Source organism: Amblyomma mixtum, chromosome 2, assembly GCF_055824585.1.
Source record: "Amblyomma mixtum isolate Tamu chromosome 2, ASM5582458v1, whole genome shotgun sequence".
Lineage (NCBI taxonomy): Eukaryota > Metazoa > Arthropoda > Arachnida > Ixodida > Ixodidae > Amblyomma > Amblyomma mixtum.
The window spans coordinates 312,289,918-312,310,755 of NC_143013.1; the positions used below are offsets into that span (position 1 = coordinate 312,289,918).

The window sequence follows — 20,838 nt, forward strand, 5'->3', positions numbered from 1 at the left end:
ACTCTGTTCAATCCCTAACAGTGCTTTTAAATATGTTGTAAAGATATATCTAATGTTGATTTTTACGCTTATTGATGTGGTGCATAAAAACAATTCTTTCTTGTTTCAGGTGAAAGTGAAAAGCTAACTTTGGTAAAGTTGCTTTGTGGGTACCTAAAAATTTTTCGTGAGTAAAATTTTATGTTTGAACTAGTGTTGAGAACAGTTCAGTGCTTTTCTTTGGCATTTTATGTGTAATGCATGAATGCCAGATGGTGACGACACTACTTTACCAATGCAGGGGATAAAATTGCCAAGATTCTTATGTCAGCCGCTGTCTCCCAGAAGCTGCTGGGTGTGCTTTTCCTGCTGACTGAGTTTGAAACAAGAGACATGAAGCTTTTTGCCGAGCAGGCAGCACCTTTAGGTATGTGCTCCTAAACCTTTCAGGCTGATACCTACTTGCACCAGATCCATGAAAAAGGCAGCAAAAGAGAAGGAAACTTCAGTTCTTGTAACTTCAGTTCTGTTGAAAGTTGAAAACAAAGAAACAGCTGACTTAGTAACGTATAGGGAATTGGGCTAGTTAATGTGAACTGAGAAATATATGCCTGCATTGCTATGTGTGTCCATTTTTCTTGTGCTCATGTTCTCACTCTGCCATAGATTATAGGCAGGCATCGGACTTTTTGGTCTGTATTTTATTCAAAATTTGGTAGTATTTTTTTCAGCACTTATTTAAGAACTGAGATTTCATTTTTTTAAATATCTTCTCATAGAAGAATTTATTTTTTTATTTTTGTGGTATTTGTGCGACCTCTGTGCAGTCAAAAGTCACATTTAGCTTATCTTAGCTTGTTTGCTTATAGCAAGAGCAGTTGATGTACCAGTAACTAACATGCAAATGATCATGTATAGAACAGTGGTTGCAGTATAGAGTGCTACCACCATAAGAAAAAAGTAGGAGAAGAAGTGATCGAACAGTAGGACAAAAACGAAATAGAAGTTTATTTCTAAAAACTAGGTTGCATAAAAATCAAATGAGTGAGAAAAAAAAATGCAAGCTGCAGGCAGAAGAACACACAGGTACACTTCTCTAACTTAGGCAGGTGGAACCAGACTTCTCTGATAGTCACCTTTGTGTCGGAATACCTTTTTCCGGCTGTGTCTTACACTAGTGGACAAAGCTTCACGAGTTGATGGCGCCTCTTGGTCGACATTCGACATGCGTCTAAAGTAGTGGAGCGGTGCCTCAAAGTGTACAACTGCACTGCTTATCCCAGCAGTCCTGTTGTCTTACCCTGCTCCTGGCTTCCACACTTCTGTCTCTTGACCATTTGTAACTTGTGGTCAATAGCCCGATAGGTGTGGCTTTTTTCAGTTAAAACCGAATTTCAAAAATTGAATTTGGCGTGTGTTGATTTTTATCTATTAATTTATTTTCAGTTTAAACTTAAAACTCCAATCCCTAATCACAGGCTGTGTCAAACAAACAGAAATGTACTTTTGTTCTCCTGCAATATTCATGTATTTTTTTTTTTTAGCTTTAGCTGCCTTGTACTTTTTGTTGTAATGCTTGATGATTTGATAGAAGTGACAAGGAAGAAGTTAACATGAGCTTAAGAAGGCCAAGAACAGACAAGACCGCATGATGAAATCACAGTGGTAATGAAGAGCACCTTGTATTAATAGAATCAGGCAAATTACTTCTGCTTAAATTAGGAATTCTCATTTGAAGTTGGTGCAGAATGTAGTTGGCAAGTTTGCAGCTCATGTTCTGTGGGTGCCCGGGAATGTGTCTCCCTTTGCTAATCAGTGCACCTGATTTCGCTGTCAGGTGCACTGTGCTGTTTGTAAAAATGTCACTTTTGCTTATACGGTTACATTCTTTCAGTGCAGCCTTTTTTTTTTTTGTTTCATGTAAGGAATGATTATACTGAAAAACAACACTGCTATCATTCCAACAAGAAGTGCAATGGAGCAAGAGCAGCGCTAACTTACATAGCAGTGGTTTTTTGCATGTATAATTCCGTGTAATTCTCCATCAGCATGTTGTATCTTGATTGAGCAGCATGTTAGCATTTAAAAATAATACAGCATTCCATTAAATCTCAAGGACTTCTGCAGCTGTGATCATCACATTGTGTCAAAGAGAGCTGCCTTCTTCTTAGGCTAGGGCCAAATTTATTTTCATTTCACTAGCATGCAATTACTGTCCTTCAGTAACCAGTGTTTCCAGTGTGTGCCATGTATTAATGAGAGATTGCATAAACTACAAAAATTCTTTGACTATAATACATCTCTCATGAAGGTTTCCAATAGGATTGGGCCGAAAAAATTGTTTGTGAAAATTGTTTCTTGTTCTATTAGGAGTAGTGTTTTTCTGGTTATGAGAACCCCCATTTTTGCTCATTTCTTTTACATTACTCTGGCTTCGTTAGACCTGTTATGTATGTCGTGATTTACCGATACCACATATGCAATACGTACAGTGAAACCTCAATAAATATACCTTTTGGACTCTGTAAAATATTTGAAGTAACCGGGGTTGCGAATTGATCCGAAATCAAAGCAGAACAAAAACGGCAGTCAAAATGTTAGTGTGATGTCATCATGTCGCGTGCCTATTATAAGAGCCGCGATGCTGCGTACCAGGCAGTCTTGGGTTTTACCGATGTTTCGGTGCACTCAGCTGTTCCTGCGTAGCATCCCACGTCTTTGAATTAATGGGGCCAGTGCCAACCTCCAGTTCAAATTATCAGATGAAATTTACGTTCCAAAATACGGGACTGTAGAAATCCTACGAATGAACCAGAATTTAGGATTAACCCAAATTGAATTATCGTGATTTTACTGCTTACGGATGGGGTTGCATGTTGGTCTGAATTGCGCTCACGCATTTTGTAGTGCATAGTATTGTTCACTGTTCATTTGTTGGTTAAGAGATGTAATGTTTTCTTCTTCCAGATTTTCCAAATGCTCCTGATCTTGTTGGCAGTTGTTATCGCAATCAGTTTATGCATTTCACTGACATGAGAATATTTAAAGAATTCACTGTCATATGCAAGCTGCTTGGAACTTATGGTAGGTGTTTTATTTTTGGCTTGTTGTATCGAAAATTAAAAGGGTGGAGCTGAGTGCCTACAAAATTTATTTTTCATTTTTTTCAGTCATGACGAATGAGCATTTTGTTGTCTGCATAAAACCTTTAGCATTTGCTGCTATTGCAACAATTTATTTGTAATGCTCTACATTTTGCAAGTCTAACCGTGCATGTGGCATCCAGCAGAACCACTCAGAAATGGACCACTCATAAATGGACGAAGTGTTTGTGTTACCAGGAAGTTTTCTAGAAATGGAATCTGTAGAAGCCACCTCATCCAGTCACACTGTGTCAGAATTGAACAGTGGGTTTGTTAGTCAGTCAAGAAATAACTGTGCTGTAAGAGAGTTGACCACATTGCCTTGAAGAAGCTTGCTATTTTATAAAATGCCCTGTAGAGGCCATCTGTCGTACCAAATGTTTTCGCCTCTGGCTGACAGCAAATGAAGCTCGCATGACTTTGTTTTAAGCTTTCTGAAGCACCACTTGTGTTTTTTATCTGGTCTTGTTCAAATGTTATATATTTTTCCTCAGCCAGTACCTCAGGCGTAGTGATGTCTTCGCACCACTTGTCGACATATATATGTAGAGCCTGCTATATCTTCACGTGTCAGACTCAAGAGAACTTCTGGTTTTTAGCAACTCTGTGAACCATAAATCACTCTTGAGTGAAATCAGAAAGTGGAATTATTTTTAGGGGGTTCTCTTGTAAATCACATGTGATATTGGGGCAGGGCAGCAGTGGCAGGCAGGCCAGGGCAGGTGGAAAAGTTAAGTTGTTAGACAGATTTACATCTTTGATGTGAGAAGGGAACTCGGTAGCAGTAGTGACAAGTGCCTTTGGCTGTAACCATTTACTCCCTTCAGGCGTTATGTGCACAGTTATGTACACAGTGCACTTGTGGTTTTCACTGAGTGTGCTACACTGAGCAGGGATTCCACATGAACTTAGCATTCTTCATCTGCAACTGGGGTGCTTTTTGCATTAGCTAATGAAGGCAGTAGATAGTGTTCCTCAGAGCAGTGACCTTGAAAGCATGTCTATCAACGTCGACAGATTTTGTCACTTTTAATGATAAAATTTTATTCTAGGTTTCTGTTAAAGCACACGCATGAATGCACATGCGCGCGGTGACTGATTTTTCTTGAGGCCTGCATAGACTATTGCTTAGGCAGGAAGAATGTGTTTCAGTAGAAGTGATGAATGGTATCTGAAAGAGACATGCATGTCAAACAACTTTCTAGACAAATTGTGTGCGATTCCGAGTAGTTCGGATCATTGTATAATTAGGCAGGCATGATAGTGGTCCTTTGCAAACAATACAGTTACATCAAGGAATGAAATTGAAGATAAGTCACCTTCAGGGCCAAAAGAATGGTAAGGCTGTGCACCGCTGGCAGGAAGAAATAGCACAAGTAGGAAATATAAGAAAGATTCCTGATTATCCCCCTCTTAAATTTAAAAGAAAGCCCAGACCCAGTGCTTAGAATTAAAAAAAATTCTCCATCAACATTGCCTCAGTGTTCTGCATCACAGTACAACAAATCGTTTGACATCATCCAGAACCTCCCGTGACAAACGGTTCATCCTTAATGGCCATCTGAAGGTCCTCGGAATGCACGGTTTGGGGGCTAAAAGCTGTCGTTGCGAATCCCACACATATTTTGGGCTTGGTCTCAATTAGTAATTTTATCCTCAGGAACATGCCAAGTCATTTGACACCACTTGGAACATTCTGCGTCAAATGGGTGGCCCCCATATTTTATGCAAATGGTGGTCCCGGGGTGGGGGTCCTACTTTGATTTCCGCTATACTGGCACATATATAACTGATTGAAAGTACAGGTACTATCAGTTTAGGCGCTATGCGCCCATTGTTGCTATGTGATATAGTGTGGTCACATGGTTACTGTTTTGGTTAATTTGACCCTCATTGCAGACAGGCACATCCTTGACAAATGTAAGTTGTAAGAACTAATGTTCTTAAAAGTTGTATGTAAAGTAGCCAAACAAAAAAAAAAGATTATTGAGTTCATTGGCACACTTAGTACAGCTTTGAGTGGACCAGGCATGTCTGGACAAGTGCAACGTTGTCGGTTCGGTGACACTTTTATGTTACAAAAATCATGTCTCATTGCTGTACCTTGAATAAAAGTTTTCGAAAAAGCTAATTGCATTTTCGCTCTTGTTCCTGCTTGATTCATCTCACAACAGGTGACGTGACCATGCTAACTGACATCTTATACCAGAAGATGCAGGAGTCAGCCAGCCACAGGAAGCAAGCTATTTTGGTACTGAACAACATACTGCTATCACTTGCAGAGGACAGACCTTCTGCATGTGCTGAACTTGAGCATTCTGGCTTCATTGGGTAAGCGTTGCCGTTAATGACTGTCGCAGCTTTGCCTTGCTAGCCAATAAGTGCTCTGCTGGTGCCAAAAGGAAAAGGAGCTAACGCCTTGGTTGATTGATGCAATATACTTATCATACTAGACAACTGCAAGTAGGAATTAAAGAATCCAGGAACTTTGCTGCAATACAGCATGTCAGCAATGAAATAAATAAATACCTTGCTGATGAAGAATGATTCTTTGGAAGTGAAATTAGCGTTATTGAAATAGTGCAGTGTGTGTTATCACTTCATTACAACATATAACTGTCATTAAAAACAAGTTTTTGATTGAAATAACCTTCCTTGGCTGCCAAGAGGAATGCGGCAGTATTGAATGAAAGAGCTTTTATGTCTGTAATAATTTACTTGTCTAGCTAGATTGAAGCATAGATGAAGGTATCTAGTTGGTTTTTTACAATGCAACTCAGAGAAAAAAAAAATTTTTTGCACCAATATTAGTCACTGAAACTTCCTTCATTTGCATGAGATGGGGGGGGGGGGGGGGGCCAAGACTACTATATTTGAGTAAAGTAATGAGTACCGTGTTATGTCAGAAGCTTGGTAGTAATTATGATGACAGCAAGCTGCAGAATAGTTATTTTGAATTCCTTAATGGAACTAGTGCCTGCCTAACACAAGTTAAAACTTGGAAAACTTTTCATAAAATACCTTGAAACCAGTACATTTTATTGCATATTCCCAAGAAACCGCTAGAACTTTTCACAAGTTCTAGCAGTTTTCTTTTTTTTTTCTGAGCAGAAATGTCAGTTCACTACAGAAGATGCAAATAAGAAAGATGTGCACTGACTTTCATGCAACTTTAGGAGGCTTTGGCTACAGGCATTTCCTGACTAAACCAATTGGCTTGTTTATGTTCAGATTGAAGGCATTAGTGGCATTTAGTGCTAGGCTTTGCTTAGTTTCTAGTTTCTATGTTTGGATGCTCCTTTCTTGCTTCATGCAAAATGACTCCAAATTCAAGTATTGTGTGGTGATACTTGATGAAATAAACAGTTTCACTCTAAAATGGAGCAGTAGCACCATCTGCCTGTAGGAAAACGCAATGATTGCCAGGAAAACTGCTGTGGAATATGCTGCCACCTGGTGGTAATCTCTCCTAGCGATGGATGCTTTTTTTTTTTTCTGTGATATTTAGACTTTTTACTTGGTGTCATAAGAGACGCTCTGTGCTTAGGTTAAATCTGTGTTTTCAGACCTATGTGAAATTTGAGGAGGAGCATACAGTTTAGTCAGGAACAGTATTTATACCAAAAGGAGTAACCGTTTGCCTGTGGCTAAACTGTATACGCTTCTTTCCAGGTCATTGCTGGAGTACTTTGTTTCCAAGAGTCTGTGGAATCTGCCCCTGACCAGTTCAGAAGAATGGGAAGATCCGGTGGATGCAATGCAAGCATGTTTACTTCAAACCATGCCTCTAGACAAAATAAATTCAAACATCTTACAAAGTTGTCTGCTGCTTGAAGGGGTCGCTGTGCTTGCCCAGGTGAGAGGCACAATGAACAATACTCTCATTTGTGCCACACTCTGCTGGAGTGATTCCTACAATGAACTTGGTTAATGTTTGTTTAGGTGAGGAATTGTGCTGCTGATATTTCAGCAGCTCTCACTCATCATTTTTGCTTCGTTTCTGGCTAGGGTCACCATTTTGCTTGTTCGAGTGTTGCTTCTTTCATTCATTAGGTATTGCTGGCCGAGATGTCTGGCTTCAAGGAAAAGTAGGCAGTAGAGGGGAAATGTAAGAAGGCAGAGTCTAGTACAGAGTACAGACAGACTTGAAATTCCAGAAAACACGGATTCTTTTATTGATGTGTTTTGCATGAGAATTATGCAGTTGTTTTTTTTTTTTTTTCTAAAATGAAAGGAGTGTGTGTTGGCAGTTGATAACTGAGGTGAACACAGGTAGTTTTATCTACCATCATTTGTTATAATAGAGCAGGTAGAAAGGTTTTTTTGTTTGTTTGTTGTTGTTAATTTTGTTACCAAAGCTAGTTTCCGTTTATATCAGGCTAACTTTTAGTAAGAAAAAGGTTGTATATTTGTGCTGGTTATGGTTCTTGAAAATGATTCTTACTGCCTTTCATCTAATTTTATTTCCTTTTAGTGTTTTTGTTTCGAAAAATGTATGCCGTATTGGTACAGAATATTCTGGTATTGATCTGATAAACATTTTGTAATCTAGTAGTTTAATCCTTCAAGTTGAGTTCCCTGGGTGTCCCAGTTTTGTTAATGCTTTTTGCCTGTATGAGCTATGCATTCATTTGAGTATAATGGCTGCTCTCAAATGCTCATGCTTTGAAACTGTAGATAAACAGTGATAAATAAGTCCACACCAGGCAGGCACAGCTGTGTATTTATTCTCTGTGCAGCTGTCCAAGGAAACGTTCCGGCCGCTGCTGAGGATTTGTCTTTGTCCATTGCTGGAGAAAGCAGCCAGCCAGAATCACCTGGTCTCTCACGTAGCATGCACAACTTTGTTCCAAGTGTCAGTTGCCTGTGGTTACCGGTATGTGACTGGTGTCAAGCAACAACTTGTTTTGAGATCTGTTAACGGGCTTTTTTTGGAGTTTTTTTTGTTTGCTTTAAATAGCTGCTGCTGCAGGTTGCCAATCTTTTTGATTAAAAAAAAGGTTTACCTTTTCAATCAATCAATCAATCAATCAATCAATGAGCATTTATTTCACCAACAGAGTATACAGGTGGTGAAAAAGGGCGGCGGAGAAAAAGCTGCAAGTTTTACAGCTTGACAAAAGCCCCGTCCGCCCCTCGAGCAGTGACAGGCTATAGTACATGTAAAAAATAAAAAAGATACGTACATGCGCGTACACTGATACGAAAAGAAAAAACGTAATCGATGCTGGTCAAGGGTGATAAAGACAGTAATATTACTCAGATTTGTCATTTATGATAACATATATGTTTTAACAGAAAACTGTGTAGAAATAGGACATGGTTATCAAAGATGAAAATCTTAAAAGGCAGATACAAGAGACACAGAAAAACATGATTGCGCTCAGAATTGATTTTTTTCATTCCTGTCTAGTGAGATGTGATGCATATTAACTACAAGAATAATTCTGTTAGGCCTCGATTATTTAGTGTCAGTACATCGATACCTAGTTGATAATACTAGTAGTTGATTAGTTTAGGTAGAGTACAACTTGCCCGCTGCCGACCGTACTCTGTGCGTGAAAATGGTATTTGCCATGGAGGTTGCTGTCCATATGGGTACACGTAATGGGTGTGTTTGAGGTTGGCATTTGATAAAAATGAGTCCAGTTTTCCAAGGATTGCACTTTTATAGCATCTTAGTAGTTTGTTATTATACACGTCTGCCACTTTAAGTATTTTGAGTGTCTGAAAAAATCCTTCTGTATGTTCAAGAAAATGTGCATTTTGTATCGCTCGAACTGCTTTCTTTTGTAAGATTGTCAATTTATGCATGTTTTGGGACGTCGTATTTCCCCAAACTGATACACAGTAGCAGAGATGCGAATGGAAAAGAGAATGGTATATGAGTTTTTTTATGGCGACAGGAAGTGAATGCCGGGTTCTGTTAAGCATGCCAACTGATTTGCGCATTTTTGTACACATAGCGTTAATATGTTCATTCCAGGACATGTTTTCTGAGAAAATTACTCCTAATGTTTTAACATGTTTTTCGACTGTGATTGAGTAGGGGCCTAATATAATGTTTCCAGTCACTTTTGTTCGAGACCCTGCTGCACGAAAAAGAACACATTTTGTTTTCGATTCATTTAGAACTAGGTTATTCTGTACAGACCAATCTTGAAGGTAACAACACACAGAGCTTGCCTGTCTTAAAATGCTTCCCAAATCATTCCCTTCCACGTATATGGTGCAGTCGTCTGCATAAATGAAGAACTTACAGGCATTACTGATTGCTACAATGTCATTGATGTAATAAAGAAAAAGTACCGGACCAAGGATGCTACCCTGCGGCACACCAGATTTTATCGGTCGGTTACACGATTTCTCTTCATGTATTTGGACAGAGTTTGTTTCAAGAGCCATTGGCTTGGTATGTTCATGCATTTTGCTTTTGTTACTGTAGCCATGCATCTGGTTTTGCATATGGTTCTGCAATACTTGTAGACACTTGGGTTCAAGCTGCTGCTGATCGGGATCACTAGTTGTATGTGCTAGAACATCATCAGCCCATGTGCAAGGACACGTTCTGTTCCTGGAGCAGGCACTCTGCTGCTGTGGCTCTTCTTGAAACAAAGGGCAGGATACATTAGCGTTGTGTCTGCAAAGTAAACGACAGTGCTGTAAATGCATTTAATGCTAGACGTCTTGCACCTCTCAGAATGTGGGCATGTGCTTACTAAGAGCGAACCTGGCCCTTTGGTTTAGTTCCTGATGCAGTAGTGACGCTGGATTACATACCACTGCGTGCATTTTGACAACATAAAGACATCGCGTCCAGGATCAATGAACGGCGAGCGTGCATTTTACCTGTTACGTGCCTCCTTGCTCCCAACACCTTTCATCTTGATGAGTTTAAATGGCAGCAGGGCCACATCAGCGTCTGCGTTTAACCTCCATTCTCAGTTCTATTTCAGAACTTATTCAGCAGAATGCTGACTACATTGCCAACGCAGTCTTGTTCAAACTTAGACATCCAAGCTCTCATTCTGATGTCACACGAATTGTACAAGCTCTGGCCAAGCACAGCGACAGCAGTGCCATCAGTCTTCTGGAAGACGTTGGTCATGAGGCAAGTATTTTAGCAAGGATCCTCAGTAATTGCCTTATCCAGTCAATCTTTGTTGGCCATAGTGAGAAATCAGCCTATTCTGTTGGCCTAGCCAGGGCAACTGTGGTGTACACAAAACATGTTGCCTCTGCCCTGGCTGTTAGTTGGCATCTCTCATAACTGTTAGTTTTTTCACATTTGCTCAACATGAATATTCCTTTTATTACAGGTACTAAATGCACTTGACTTCTGTCACAGAGATAATGCGCTGCCATTCTTGAAGGTCCTGGCAAGCATTGTGATGTACCTGAATACTTGGTTTCCTGGAATGCCCAAACAGGTGCATGTCTAGTTCATGGCTGTCCTAAGCTTCTTGCTTGTGTGCTTGTTCAGAGCTGCTCTGAATGTATCCTCTGTTTACTCACACGGCATAGTAGTACTATGTTTGCTGTTATACGTGTATTAGAAGAAGTGTGAACTTTTTTTTTATCCTCTCTCCCCTGCATGTCCGCCTTCCCACGATTTTTCACATTTACCTTCTACTGCCTTTTGTTTTAATGTTATATCATTAGGAGCGTTATGAAGGTGAAAACTGTGGGGATAGCGGTGGCATCTGAGTTAGGCCGCCTGTTTCCATTCCTGTTTCCGCTCCCCGTCTGTAATGAAAATGGGGGCGTAAACAAAACGGAGACACAGAAAGAAGACCACAGGACAGGTGCTGCTGTGTCTCCGTTTCGTTCGCGCCCGCATTTTCATCATGAACAGCATCGAAATAGCCCCAATTTCCATCCCCGTCTCTACTTATAGGAAAGATGACGCACCTAGAATGACTCGGCAAAAGTGAAAATGGTTAAGAATTATTCAGTAAAAACGAATAAAAGAATGGAATCAGAATAGGAATAGATTGGTGAGGGAAAGAAAAATGCTGTCGCATTTCCTCCTCATCAGTCCAATTGATACCCCCTGAATTTTTTTTCGTACCTTGCTGTACGCTTTGAGTGATGGAAACTACAGCTTGAAAGACTTAAGATGACCCTATGCATCAGTTCTTGCATTTGTCTCTGCAGTAGGTGCTTAAAAAGAGGTCTTAATGTATATTGGACCTTTTAGCACTTATGTGTTCATTTCTTCCGCTTTTTCCTGGTGGAGTTTCAAAGGATCCTTCACTCTTCCCTGACCTCAGATCTATGTGCCTTATCTGGTTCTATTACTTAGGACACATCAAAGAGTGGTGGTGATACAAAGACAGCCATGGAGAAGACATTTGTGCAGTTTGTGGAAGACTTTCATCACTGCAAGATGCTGTCCGCAGATGTGGATTTCACTGACGAGGAACTTGAAAGCAATGAAGTGCCTGAAGAAAATGTTTACAGTATGGAAACAGATGAAAAGCCACCGGTGCCTGGACACTTGAAGCTTCTCGTACAGGTAAAAAATGGGCATGCTTCATAATGTGGTCATCCATGCTCAGAATAAAAGAACATTGTTACAGCTAAAGGACGAGATATTTGGATAAAGGCAGTACCAACTAATAATAATAATTGGCTATTGAGGAAAGGAAATGGCACGGTATCTGTCTGTCATATCTCGGTGGACACATGTAAGGGAAGGGAGGAAGGTGGGAGTGAAAGAGAGATAGAGGTGCTGTAGTGGAGGTCTACAGAATAATTTCGGCTACCTGGGGCTCTTTAACTTGCTCTGACATCGCACAGCACAGGGGCGCCTTTTGCATTTTACCTCCATCGAAATGTTCGAGCCCAGGTACTCCCGGCTCAGTAGACGAGCGCCATAACCACTGAGCCACCGCAGGGGGTGCAATGCCAACTTTCTACTGCTTTTTGGTTCTTGGAGTTTAATGAACTTCAAGAACCAAAAAGCAGTTATTTGGATCATTGCCTGTACTGCTCGGTGTTGTTCTTCTTTTTTTTCTAGTTTTTATGATACAGTGTGCAACCTAATTATATATTATCATGTGGCCCTGTTCAATCATATATGCGACCTAAAAATCTGTAAAGACTAGAAAAGGGTAAGGAACCAGTTTTCAACTGAAAAGAGTGAAAATATCGCAATCTTTGTATGGCACATCTATACTGTGCTTTGTGTGACATGCTTTATTGTACAGAAAGTTTTGCACAAGGAAAGGCATTGTCCCAATCAAAGGCCACGTAAGCATAATAGTGAGTGGTCATTAAAACATTCGTCTAGTGCACTTGTTGACATGTATTTAACAATTCTTCTGGCTCCATTGTACAGAAGTATGGTTGTCAGCTAACACATACCTTCTTCACTTGAAGGAAGAACATAGACTGGGTGTGTCGGGCATCTTCAATGGCCTCTGTTGTGCCTACATATAGAGCTACATTGTTTAGCAAATTAGAGTGAGGGGGAGTAAAAAGGCACAAGGTGTATCAACAAATATTATTTTCCTTGCATTGTTCCAACTGCGGTGTGCAAGTTTGTAGCTTTCCGTAGCGAGATATTGTTGTCACTTGGCACCTTGTTTGGCCATCTTTTCTTTTGTCTTTTGTGGTGCAGTTCATCTTCAAGCGTGGCCACCCTGAACGAACCTAAAGCCCAATTCCTTGAAACAGTTATGGTGAAAATACAGAGACTGAATGCTTTATAAAATGCTATAGTGATGAGCCACCTCTTTTAAGTTCTCAAACTATAATGAAATTTCAATATCTTTACACCTTGAGCTTCACACCTTAGTACTTTCAACATGCTGGAAGCAGCTTCATCGTCACCAGCAGCAGCTTGACTACTCCCACTGCAGGACAAAGGCCTCTCCCATATCACGTATCTCTCCAGTTGAACCTCTCCGGTGCCAGCCGTGGCCAACTTATCCCCGCAAACTTCTTAATCTTATCCGCCCACATAATTTTCTGCCGCCCCCTGCTGCACTTGCCTTCCTTTGGAAGCCAGTCCGTTACACTTAATGGCCATCGGTTATCTTTCCTTAGCATTACATTCCCTGTCCAAGCCAGTTTCTTCGTCTTGATTTTGGCTACAATGTTATTAACGCACATTTGTTCCCTGACCCACTCTGCTCTCATCCTGTCTCGATGTTACACCTATCATTTTCCTATTGTTGCTGTAATGCTGGATTTTTTGTTTTCACTGTGATGTTTCAGTATGCTTGCTTACTTCCTGAGTACGTGATGTCAGCTTGTTGTATATGACTTTATATATGACACTGCTTTTAAATAAGCAGAACAGGAATAAATGGAATACTTGTATTCAAAGAATAAATGATACTAGAAGCAGTGCAATAAAGAAATTTAAGTGATTTCTTTCTTTTTTTCTTCTTCTTCAGGTGCTCAAAAGATGTATGCATCTGCAGTCAAGCTCTAACATCTACATTCAAACAGTTGTGCTAAGCATCATTAGCCAGGCAGTCATGCCACTGTCTTGCTGTGAAGGTAAAGCGCCATGAACATACATCTTGATGCTGCTAGTTGGGCTAGGCAGCTAGAGAGGTGGCATAGATATGTGTGTACTTGGAGTGATGGTGGACCTTGGTGTACACTTTACCCCATGCTTCTACCACTTCTCTATCAGTATGTCATGGACGTGCTGTATTAGGAGGGGTGCTAGCAAGATGTTGGTGGTGTGCTGGCTGTCGCAAAAGGTTGGGCGCAAGTTTTTGGCAAGTGAATGTAAGGTGTTGGATATTAATGGTTGTCTGTGTGTGCACTCCCACATAATGTGCATTGTGCATTTTTGCAGACCATGGAGGTTAGCTGTCCTTTCATTGTGCAGTCGCTTGCTGCATTCACTTGGACAGTAGTGTTCAGGCCGACCGAGTGAGAGGTTACAGATTGTATGTATATGGTGCAGCAGAGAATGTGTACGCTTGAGTTCGCTACTTTATACCGGTAGCCTGTTAACCATAGAATTGTGATGTCTAAGTGAGGGCAAGCAGTCAGATATTGCCGGCCGACAATGACAGGTGACGAATGGTAGGTTGAGATACCATTATAGAGCTGGTCTTGATTTCTCATTGGACATGTTCCATATAAGAAACATTGTATTTGTGATGTTCAGGGGTCCGGCACAGTGTTCATCGCTGTCAAGCCTACATGTAACGAGTTTAGGTAGAATGAACTAAGCTCCATATACCATACACATGCAAGTGTATTGAAATTAACAACATAATATATATCTATTGTATTGAAGAGGACATCAAATATGGAAATGGAGTGCATACTGCAACCTCCAAAATGCAACTGCTTCCATTCCCCTCAGTTTCTGGCTTTCTTGCATTTGACAGTTGAGTGAGAGGAGCCAGCCTCAGATGCATGAATGATTGCCTAAGCTAGGGAATTAATTTCAATGATGTCCACACAAAATATCTGAGAAGCAAATTGAATTGTGGGATTCGACGTCCGTAACTGACACGTGGGCTATGAGGGAAGGGACACCGTATTGGAGGGCTCTGGATTAATTTGAACCATCTGGGGTTCTTTAACATGCGCTGACATTGCACAGCACACAAGCACCTTTCGCGTTTGTCCTCCATCTAAACACGGGCCCTGCAGTTGGGATTGAACCCGGGCCTGAGAAGCTTGTCATGCAGCCTGATGTTATCGAGCCTCTGTTATGGCGAAACAGAAGACTGTGAAACAAGGAACAGCAACAGGACTGGCAGCATTGGTTTCGTGCTACCTGTGCCTTTCTGTGTCCCCTGTTTCTTGTTGCACTGTTCTCCTTTGTGTTTACAGAACAATTGAGTTGTCCCTTATTACGGAAAACAACGTTTTTAAGCTACCTCTTGCCAATGCATCGGCTTATCAAACAAGTTGCCTTTTTTTTATGTAGTATAATTGCCTACTGAGCCAAATTGGGGATGAATTATGTTTTGTGAACTGCTGTAGATGAACTTCTGCCAGTTGTGCACTTGCTTTGGAAGCCCCTTGTTGCCCGTTTCAAGAAAGATGATTGGAACCTTTCTCTCAAGGTGGGTGGTCTACTTGGCAAATACATGCTTTAGTTGTTGCTTGGTGCAGAATCTGAGTGATGTTCTGTTGCACGTGTAGGCATTTGAGACTGTAAAGTCTCTGGCAGAGACGGCACGTGATTTTATCCGGGAACGAACACTGCTGGAAGTTTGGCCGAGGCTTGCAGGTTTTCTGCATAGTCAGCATGCAGTCAGGTAAGTGCACTGTCATTGGGATTTCAAGAATAATAATTGTAGGTGCACATGCATGAGTATACTATCACAGATCACCTCAAATATAAGAGAGAAGGTCAAGTGAAAAGCACTAATTCCTAATTGTTCTTTCGCTCATGGATTTCTCAGTACTGTGCTTTGTGTGGAAGTTTGGGGAGAATTGAGTACTAGCACATGTGCCCAGACTGAGGCACCCAGAGGCTTTCTAATACCTATTATTATTCCGTTGATGAATGCCACAAATTATATATATATATGTCATCCCCGGTGCTCCCTGGTTTCGGTGACTGCTGGCTTCCATTGTGTGTGTCATAATGAGGAGCCCCCCTTTTCCCTTCCCTTGCCCAAATACATGCATGGTTCGTCACATGGTACGACTGTTTTTCCTGGGAATGTCTTCCAAGTGTATCAAGGTGATGTAATTGATTGTACCTAGTATTGCAAAAAGATTTATCTGCATGGTGTCATTTGTATCAGAACTGGTGTTTGTTTGGTGTTGGTCTGGCTGTGGTGCTACACTTGTTTTTGTGCATGTTTTCTGTGTTGCCTTGTTTGAAATGGTTACGATTATCTTGTAGCAGGAGCAAGGGAAAGGCCTATGAGGTTACTGCTGCTTTCAAATACCAGCTAGCTCTCCTTCAAGGCCTGGGACCTTTGTCTTGTCAGGTGAGAAGGCAGCCTTTACATTGCGCATAGTTTTTCGTTTGAGTTTAACATGCATACAGCCTGCAGCAGTGGCTACAAGCACGTGCATGTGCAGAAAGATAAATAAATAATTAAAGCACCCATGGCTATGTGGATGTTGTAACTCTCATCAGTTAGGTATGTATTATAGCTATCTTCAGATTTCTTGTAGCATGTTGGAGAGAAAAAATTATGGGGGCACCTAAGCAATTCTTATGATGTGTAAATGTGAGAACATTACTTGTCGCTGAGTTTAGTGCTGCTGCATTGTGTTTCCGAGTGCAGTCTTGCTGCTTATGAGGTCGTGACAACGCAAGACAACGAACCGGTCATTTTCAATCTCTCAGTTGAGTTTTATTTGCTGAGTTGTCATTAGTGTTTCATCCACATTGCGTTGAGTGTTGTTTCTCTATGGCATTACTTTTTAGCACGATAACACCAATTTGCTGATTGGTGACAGTACTCTTCTGAACCGCACTATGGTGTTGACACTACATTTCTTCATCGTGTTCGTAGGCGAACTCCACCTCATACTCTGGGGGATGTCGTAGTTGTCGTCTGACGATTACCTGAAGCGCATTTCATCTTCGTCATCATTGTTCATAGGCTCCGGTAGTGGCATCTGTGGATACAAGTTGATCGACAGCAGCATGGCTTTGTGATCGGAGTAGAATGTCGATGCATACATTACTTTGGGAACTGTGCGTGGTACGTTCTCAAACGCCAAGTCAATTCTGTATCTCCTAGAGGCAACACTCCTTTGTTTACATGTACCACATCGTCAGGCGGAACAGTGGACTCTCGCCCATTGCATGAGGGGAGTGGGCCAGCCGCTCCCATCTTGAGCACAGACTGCTTTGTTATCACACTGAGGGGGCATTGTATAGCCACCCAAGGGAGTAGGATGTGCACCCCCAAATCTGTTTGTTGACTTGGCCTTATCGGAGACTCGGTGGGCAGTTGCGGTCCGCAGTGTGTGGAGGAATATTTCCGTGTCTTGCCAGAGCGGCGGTGCCGACACTTCCAGGAGCAGTGATGATGTCATTCGCTTGTTGCTTTTCTGCCACTGGTTTCTGACGGCGGCGGGTGCTCATTAATAAACTGGAAAATGCTTGAGTCTTGATGGGACATTCTGTGCAAGCTCAAGGAAGAGGCCTTGTTGTCCTAGTTGCCCTTTTTTATTACTATTTTTGGTTTTTGTTTTAGTAAAATAGGCGCACTGTATTTCCATGTGTAACTACAGGTTTGCAACCCTGGTCAGCCATTGCATTTTAACAGGGTTTGTACTTTTTGCATCGCTCTGTCCATTTCTGTTGCGTTATTCTGAGTTGGAGCATTTTTTTCCTCTTAAAGCACAAAAAAAAAAAGGTGGAACATGTTCAGCTGCCATATCATAACCAGCATCCTCTTGTTCCTCCTCCTCGTCATCATCATCCTAGCTTTGTTCACCGCGGGACATTGCTGGGCACCAGTATAGGCATGTGCAACAGGCAGCAACATTCACTGCAGGCTTCTCTTTGTTGACCATTAAGGTACCGAAAACTAATGCTGGCAACACGAAAAACTGTGCCTTATGTTCAAAAACATGTTGAAGGACAGTGAAACTGGGCCACGATATGAATTGTCTGGTGTGTAGTATTATCAGTAGACTTTCCGAATTGAGAAATGTGCAAGCTTTTTTTCTCTGGTTTCTTGTATGCTCGGCTACATGCTGTGCCTGAGGAAGCGATATAGGGAAAAGTGGACTGGCATGTACTGCGATTTGACTGAAGTAATTAAAAATTATTTCAGCTCAAAGTTCATGAACAAGGCGTTGCTCTCTTGGCATCAGCTGTTGTGCCTTACCTGGAACTGTCTCAGCCTGCCAGGTTGCAAGAGGTGAGTTCTGTTGATACCTGAGCTGACACGCTGCCTGTTGGCTGCTTTGGTGTGGAGGTATGTTGCAGTCTTCCCGATGCTAAGCTGCATAGTTCTGTGAAATTAAATTTGGGGTTTAAACTGTATACAATAAGGCAATAGATGCAGCTTGCCCCTATGAAAGGTTTTCATTCAGTCAGTGTGGCAAGTGAAATTGTACCTGTGCTTCATTACTAGTACTGAAAGGTCTGCTGGAAAATTTTATTGTGTACTTGCTGACCTTTGCACTCCTGTAAATATAATACTAACGTTTATGTGCTTTTTCATTTATGACTGAAAAGTGCAGAAGACACGAGAGAAGCATCAGCTTAAAGCACCTGGCACCCAGCAGCTTGATTTGCAGCATTACTGGCACTGCCTGCTCCATGCTGTGCTGTCCACACTCCGTTTATATTTTCCCCTATTGACCACAGTAAAAAAATTTCATCACCTTCAGGGGCAGAAGTGAAAAACTTTCTTGGTATATTTCTGTTGCGCCAGTTAGCTGGCGACTGCAATCTTAAGTGAAATCTGTGATTATCAGAACTAGACTTGCTTCTTTTAATGCGCGCATAATTACTTATAATGTGTGAATGCAAATGCAAGGTGTAATTTTAGCAGTACTGTCGTACCTTGTTAATTTTGACACTTTGATTCCCAAGCATAAACTGTCCATAAAGCAAGTTGCCCTTATAACAAATCGTGAAAAAAAAAATTTAAAAAAAATTGCATGACTAAGGTCTGCTTCTATGCATAGTGGTGGGCACCAAGGGGAAATTAAACAAAATCTTGGGAGCCAGTTTGAAGTGCCTTGTGGTCCGTGAGGTGCATCATCGGTCCATACAGTGTGATGTCACATCTTCTGTTTGACTGTTCACATCCCACGAACCGCTTGTACAGTCGTCCACACTTTTGTCTAGAGCGCTCAAATGGGGTGCTCTATAGTGCATAGATGACAATCGCCACTTCATGGTGGGCCCAATACAGCTAGTAAAGGCATGAGGAGTCAAACGCGATCCACCAAAATGCATAAGCACAATAATGCCACACTTTGAGCCTTAGGCCACTTATAACTGACACAAGTGTACTCCCCAGTGTGCCGTTTGAGCTCTGTAGACAGGTGTGTGGACGACTGCCCCTGCATGTATCTGTACCCAGTCAGGACCGCTGCTGGATGCTGTTTTAAATGTAGCACTAGCTCTAAAGAGAGTTTTTCGCACGGCCATTGCAATATGGCAAATGGTAAGTCACATCAACCGAGCACCTTGGCACTTTAAGGGATGAAATTACAAAAAAATGGGCCACCACTCAGGCATTTGCACTTTTCTACTGCGTTTCACTGGTATCGTGCACTCAAAATATAAGAAAAGAAATAACTTGTTGGGTAGTGGAAATGTTCTCATTGCTGCCCATATTAATGTGAAAAAAAATTCATGTGCGCCAATGGGCTCTGTACATTTTCACCCTGTCCATTGTCTAGACAGCAGATTTTCATATTAACAAGCTGTAAGTGCATTAGATATGTCCATATTAGCGGGGCACGACTCTGAAAGTCATACAAATGGCAGGTGAATTAATTGTTCCACATGCAAATTTGTGCATGCACAGGACAGTAACTTCATCTGGCAGTGGTATATGCTGAATTAGACCTTGTGAGTATGCATTTTAGTTGCTGCAGCTATCACTTGCAGTTAAACTGAAGTTGACAGATGTGTGAATTGCTTTTGCTTCCGTCTACTAGTTCCAAGATTACGCTGCAGGAATGCAATATTAATGCTGCACCCAACATAGTCACCTTTGATAATTGGGTTAAGTTTCCCACCTATGTGATTTCAGTTTGAATTCCGCAGAGTCCATGTTTGCAAATACTAGTGCTCTCTTGAGTATGATGACGACGGTGGTGACAGACCATATTTTTCTTTCCAGGCTGCTGTTGAATGTCTGCAAGACCTGGCCTGCTGCAGTGCAGACAGTGTGTGGTATTTTGTGGCCACAGTGTACTGTACCACACAGACCCGTTGGTCACCTGCCGCCCCATTGGAACCACTTCCTCTAGTATCAACATTCAATTTGGAGAACAGCAATGTATCACTCCTCATGGCATACCTATCCAGCATGGATAAACCAAGGCTTTGAAGTGAATGTTGTGTGTTCAGGCTCATCATGGTTAAAAAAAATGGCAGGGTTTATTGTATTACAGCGAAAGTTAGAAGAAGTTAGAGAGTTAGAAAAGAAGTATCAGGGTGCCTAGCGACCTGTAGCAACCTTCCTCCATGCATGCAGCATGGAGAAAGAAAAGCATAGGAGAGGCCCTGTAACCGAGCTGCATGAAAAGTCTGCCAGAAGTCACGAGGTTTTGCAAGGACTACTGAGGGGAGCTTTTGGCCGATGGCGCAGCCAATCCTAACGTTGGGCGCAGCAGCGTCGTCTGCTTTATCAGGGACTTTTAGAACAGGGTGACACTCTCGGTTAGGGGCATAGGGGATAAACCTGAGAAGCGTTATTGTCCTGCGCAAATGCGCCGAGACAGCAGCCAGTTGAGGGGGAGCCCTCACGTACACCTTAAACGCGTGCCATAGAATGCTTCTCTCAGCTAAACTTGAATTGTTTGAGCTCAGACTTCGCACTGAAATGGCATTTGGTCAGCAGAATTGTTTTATGCTACGGTTGTTTAGGGTACTTGCCTGAACGGATAAAAAAAAGTCGGATATTCGCATCATCTGCGGCAACAATGAAACAAAACAAGCCGTTATCTCAGCGATTGCACTATTTCGTTTGTCGACTGTGGAGATTCGGCAGAGGGGGTGTTTCGCGGGAGGTTTGAAGACTGAAATTTTGTAGAGCTTTGGCCAAACTAAGTGTACTGTGATCAT

The 20,838-nt window shown here is 41.6% G+C and overlaps 1 protein-coding gene across 3 annotated transcripts in view; it reads left to right on the top strand.

Annotated features, from left to right (window-relative positions):
* Tti1 (Telo2 interacting protein 1) overlaps positions 1-20,838 on the top strand; it is a 43,438-nt gene that overhangs the window by 12,392 nt on the left and 10,208 nt on the right. For 2 of the 3 annotated variants that reach the window (XM_089575008.1, XM_089575010.1), the window contains 15 exons: positions 110-166; positions 281-406; positions 2,947-3,063; positions 5,297-5,453; positions 6,795-6,978; positions 7,862-7,998; positions 10,068-10,233; positions 10,442-10,552; positions 11,428-11,640; positions 13,529-13,634; positions 15,090-15,172; positions 15,252-15,367; positions 15,964-16,051; positions 17,861-17,947; positions 19,892-20,050. In XM_089575008.1, coding sequence (XP_089431134.1) covers positions 110-166; positions 281-406; positions 2,947-3,063; positions 5,297-5,453; positions 6,795-6,978; positions 7,862-7,998; positions 10,068-10,233; positions 10,442-10,552; positions 11,428-11,640; positions 13,529-13,634; positions 15,090-15,172; positions 15,252-15,367; positions 15,964-16,051; positions 17,861-17,947; positions 19,892-20,050 — 1,907 coding nt within the window. Of the gene's footprint in view, positions 1-109; positions 167-280; positions 407-2,946; positions 3,064-5,296; positions 5,454-6,794; positions 6,979-7,861; positions 7,999-10,067; positions 10,234-10,441; positions 10,553-11,427; positions 11,641-13,528; positions 13,635-15,089; positions 15,173-15,251; positions 15,368-15,963; positions 16,052-17,860; positions 17,948-19,891; positions 20,108-20,838 lie in introns of those variants that run through there. The other variant, XM_089575009.1, reaches the window with a different exon arrangement.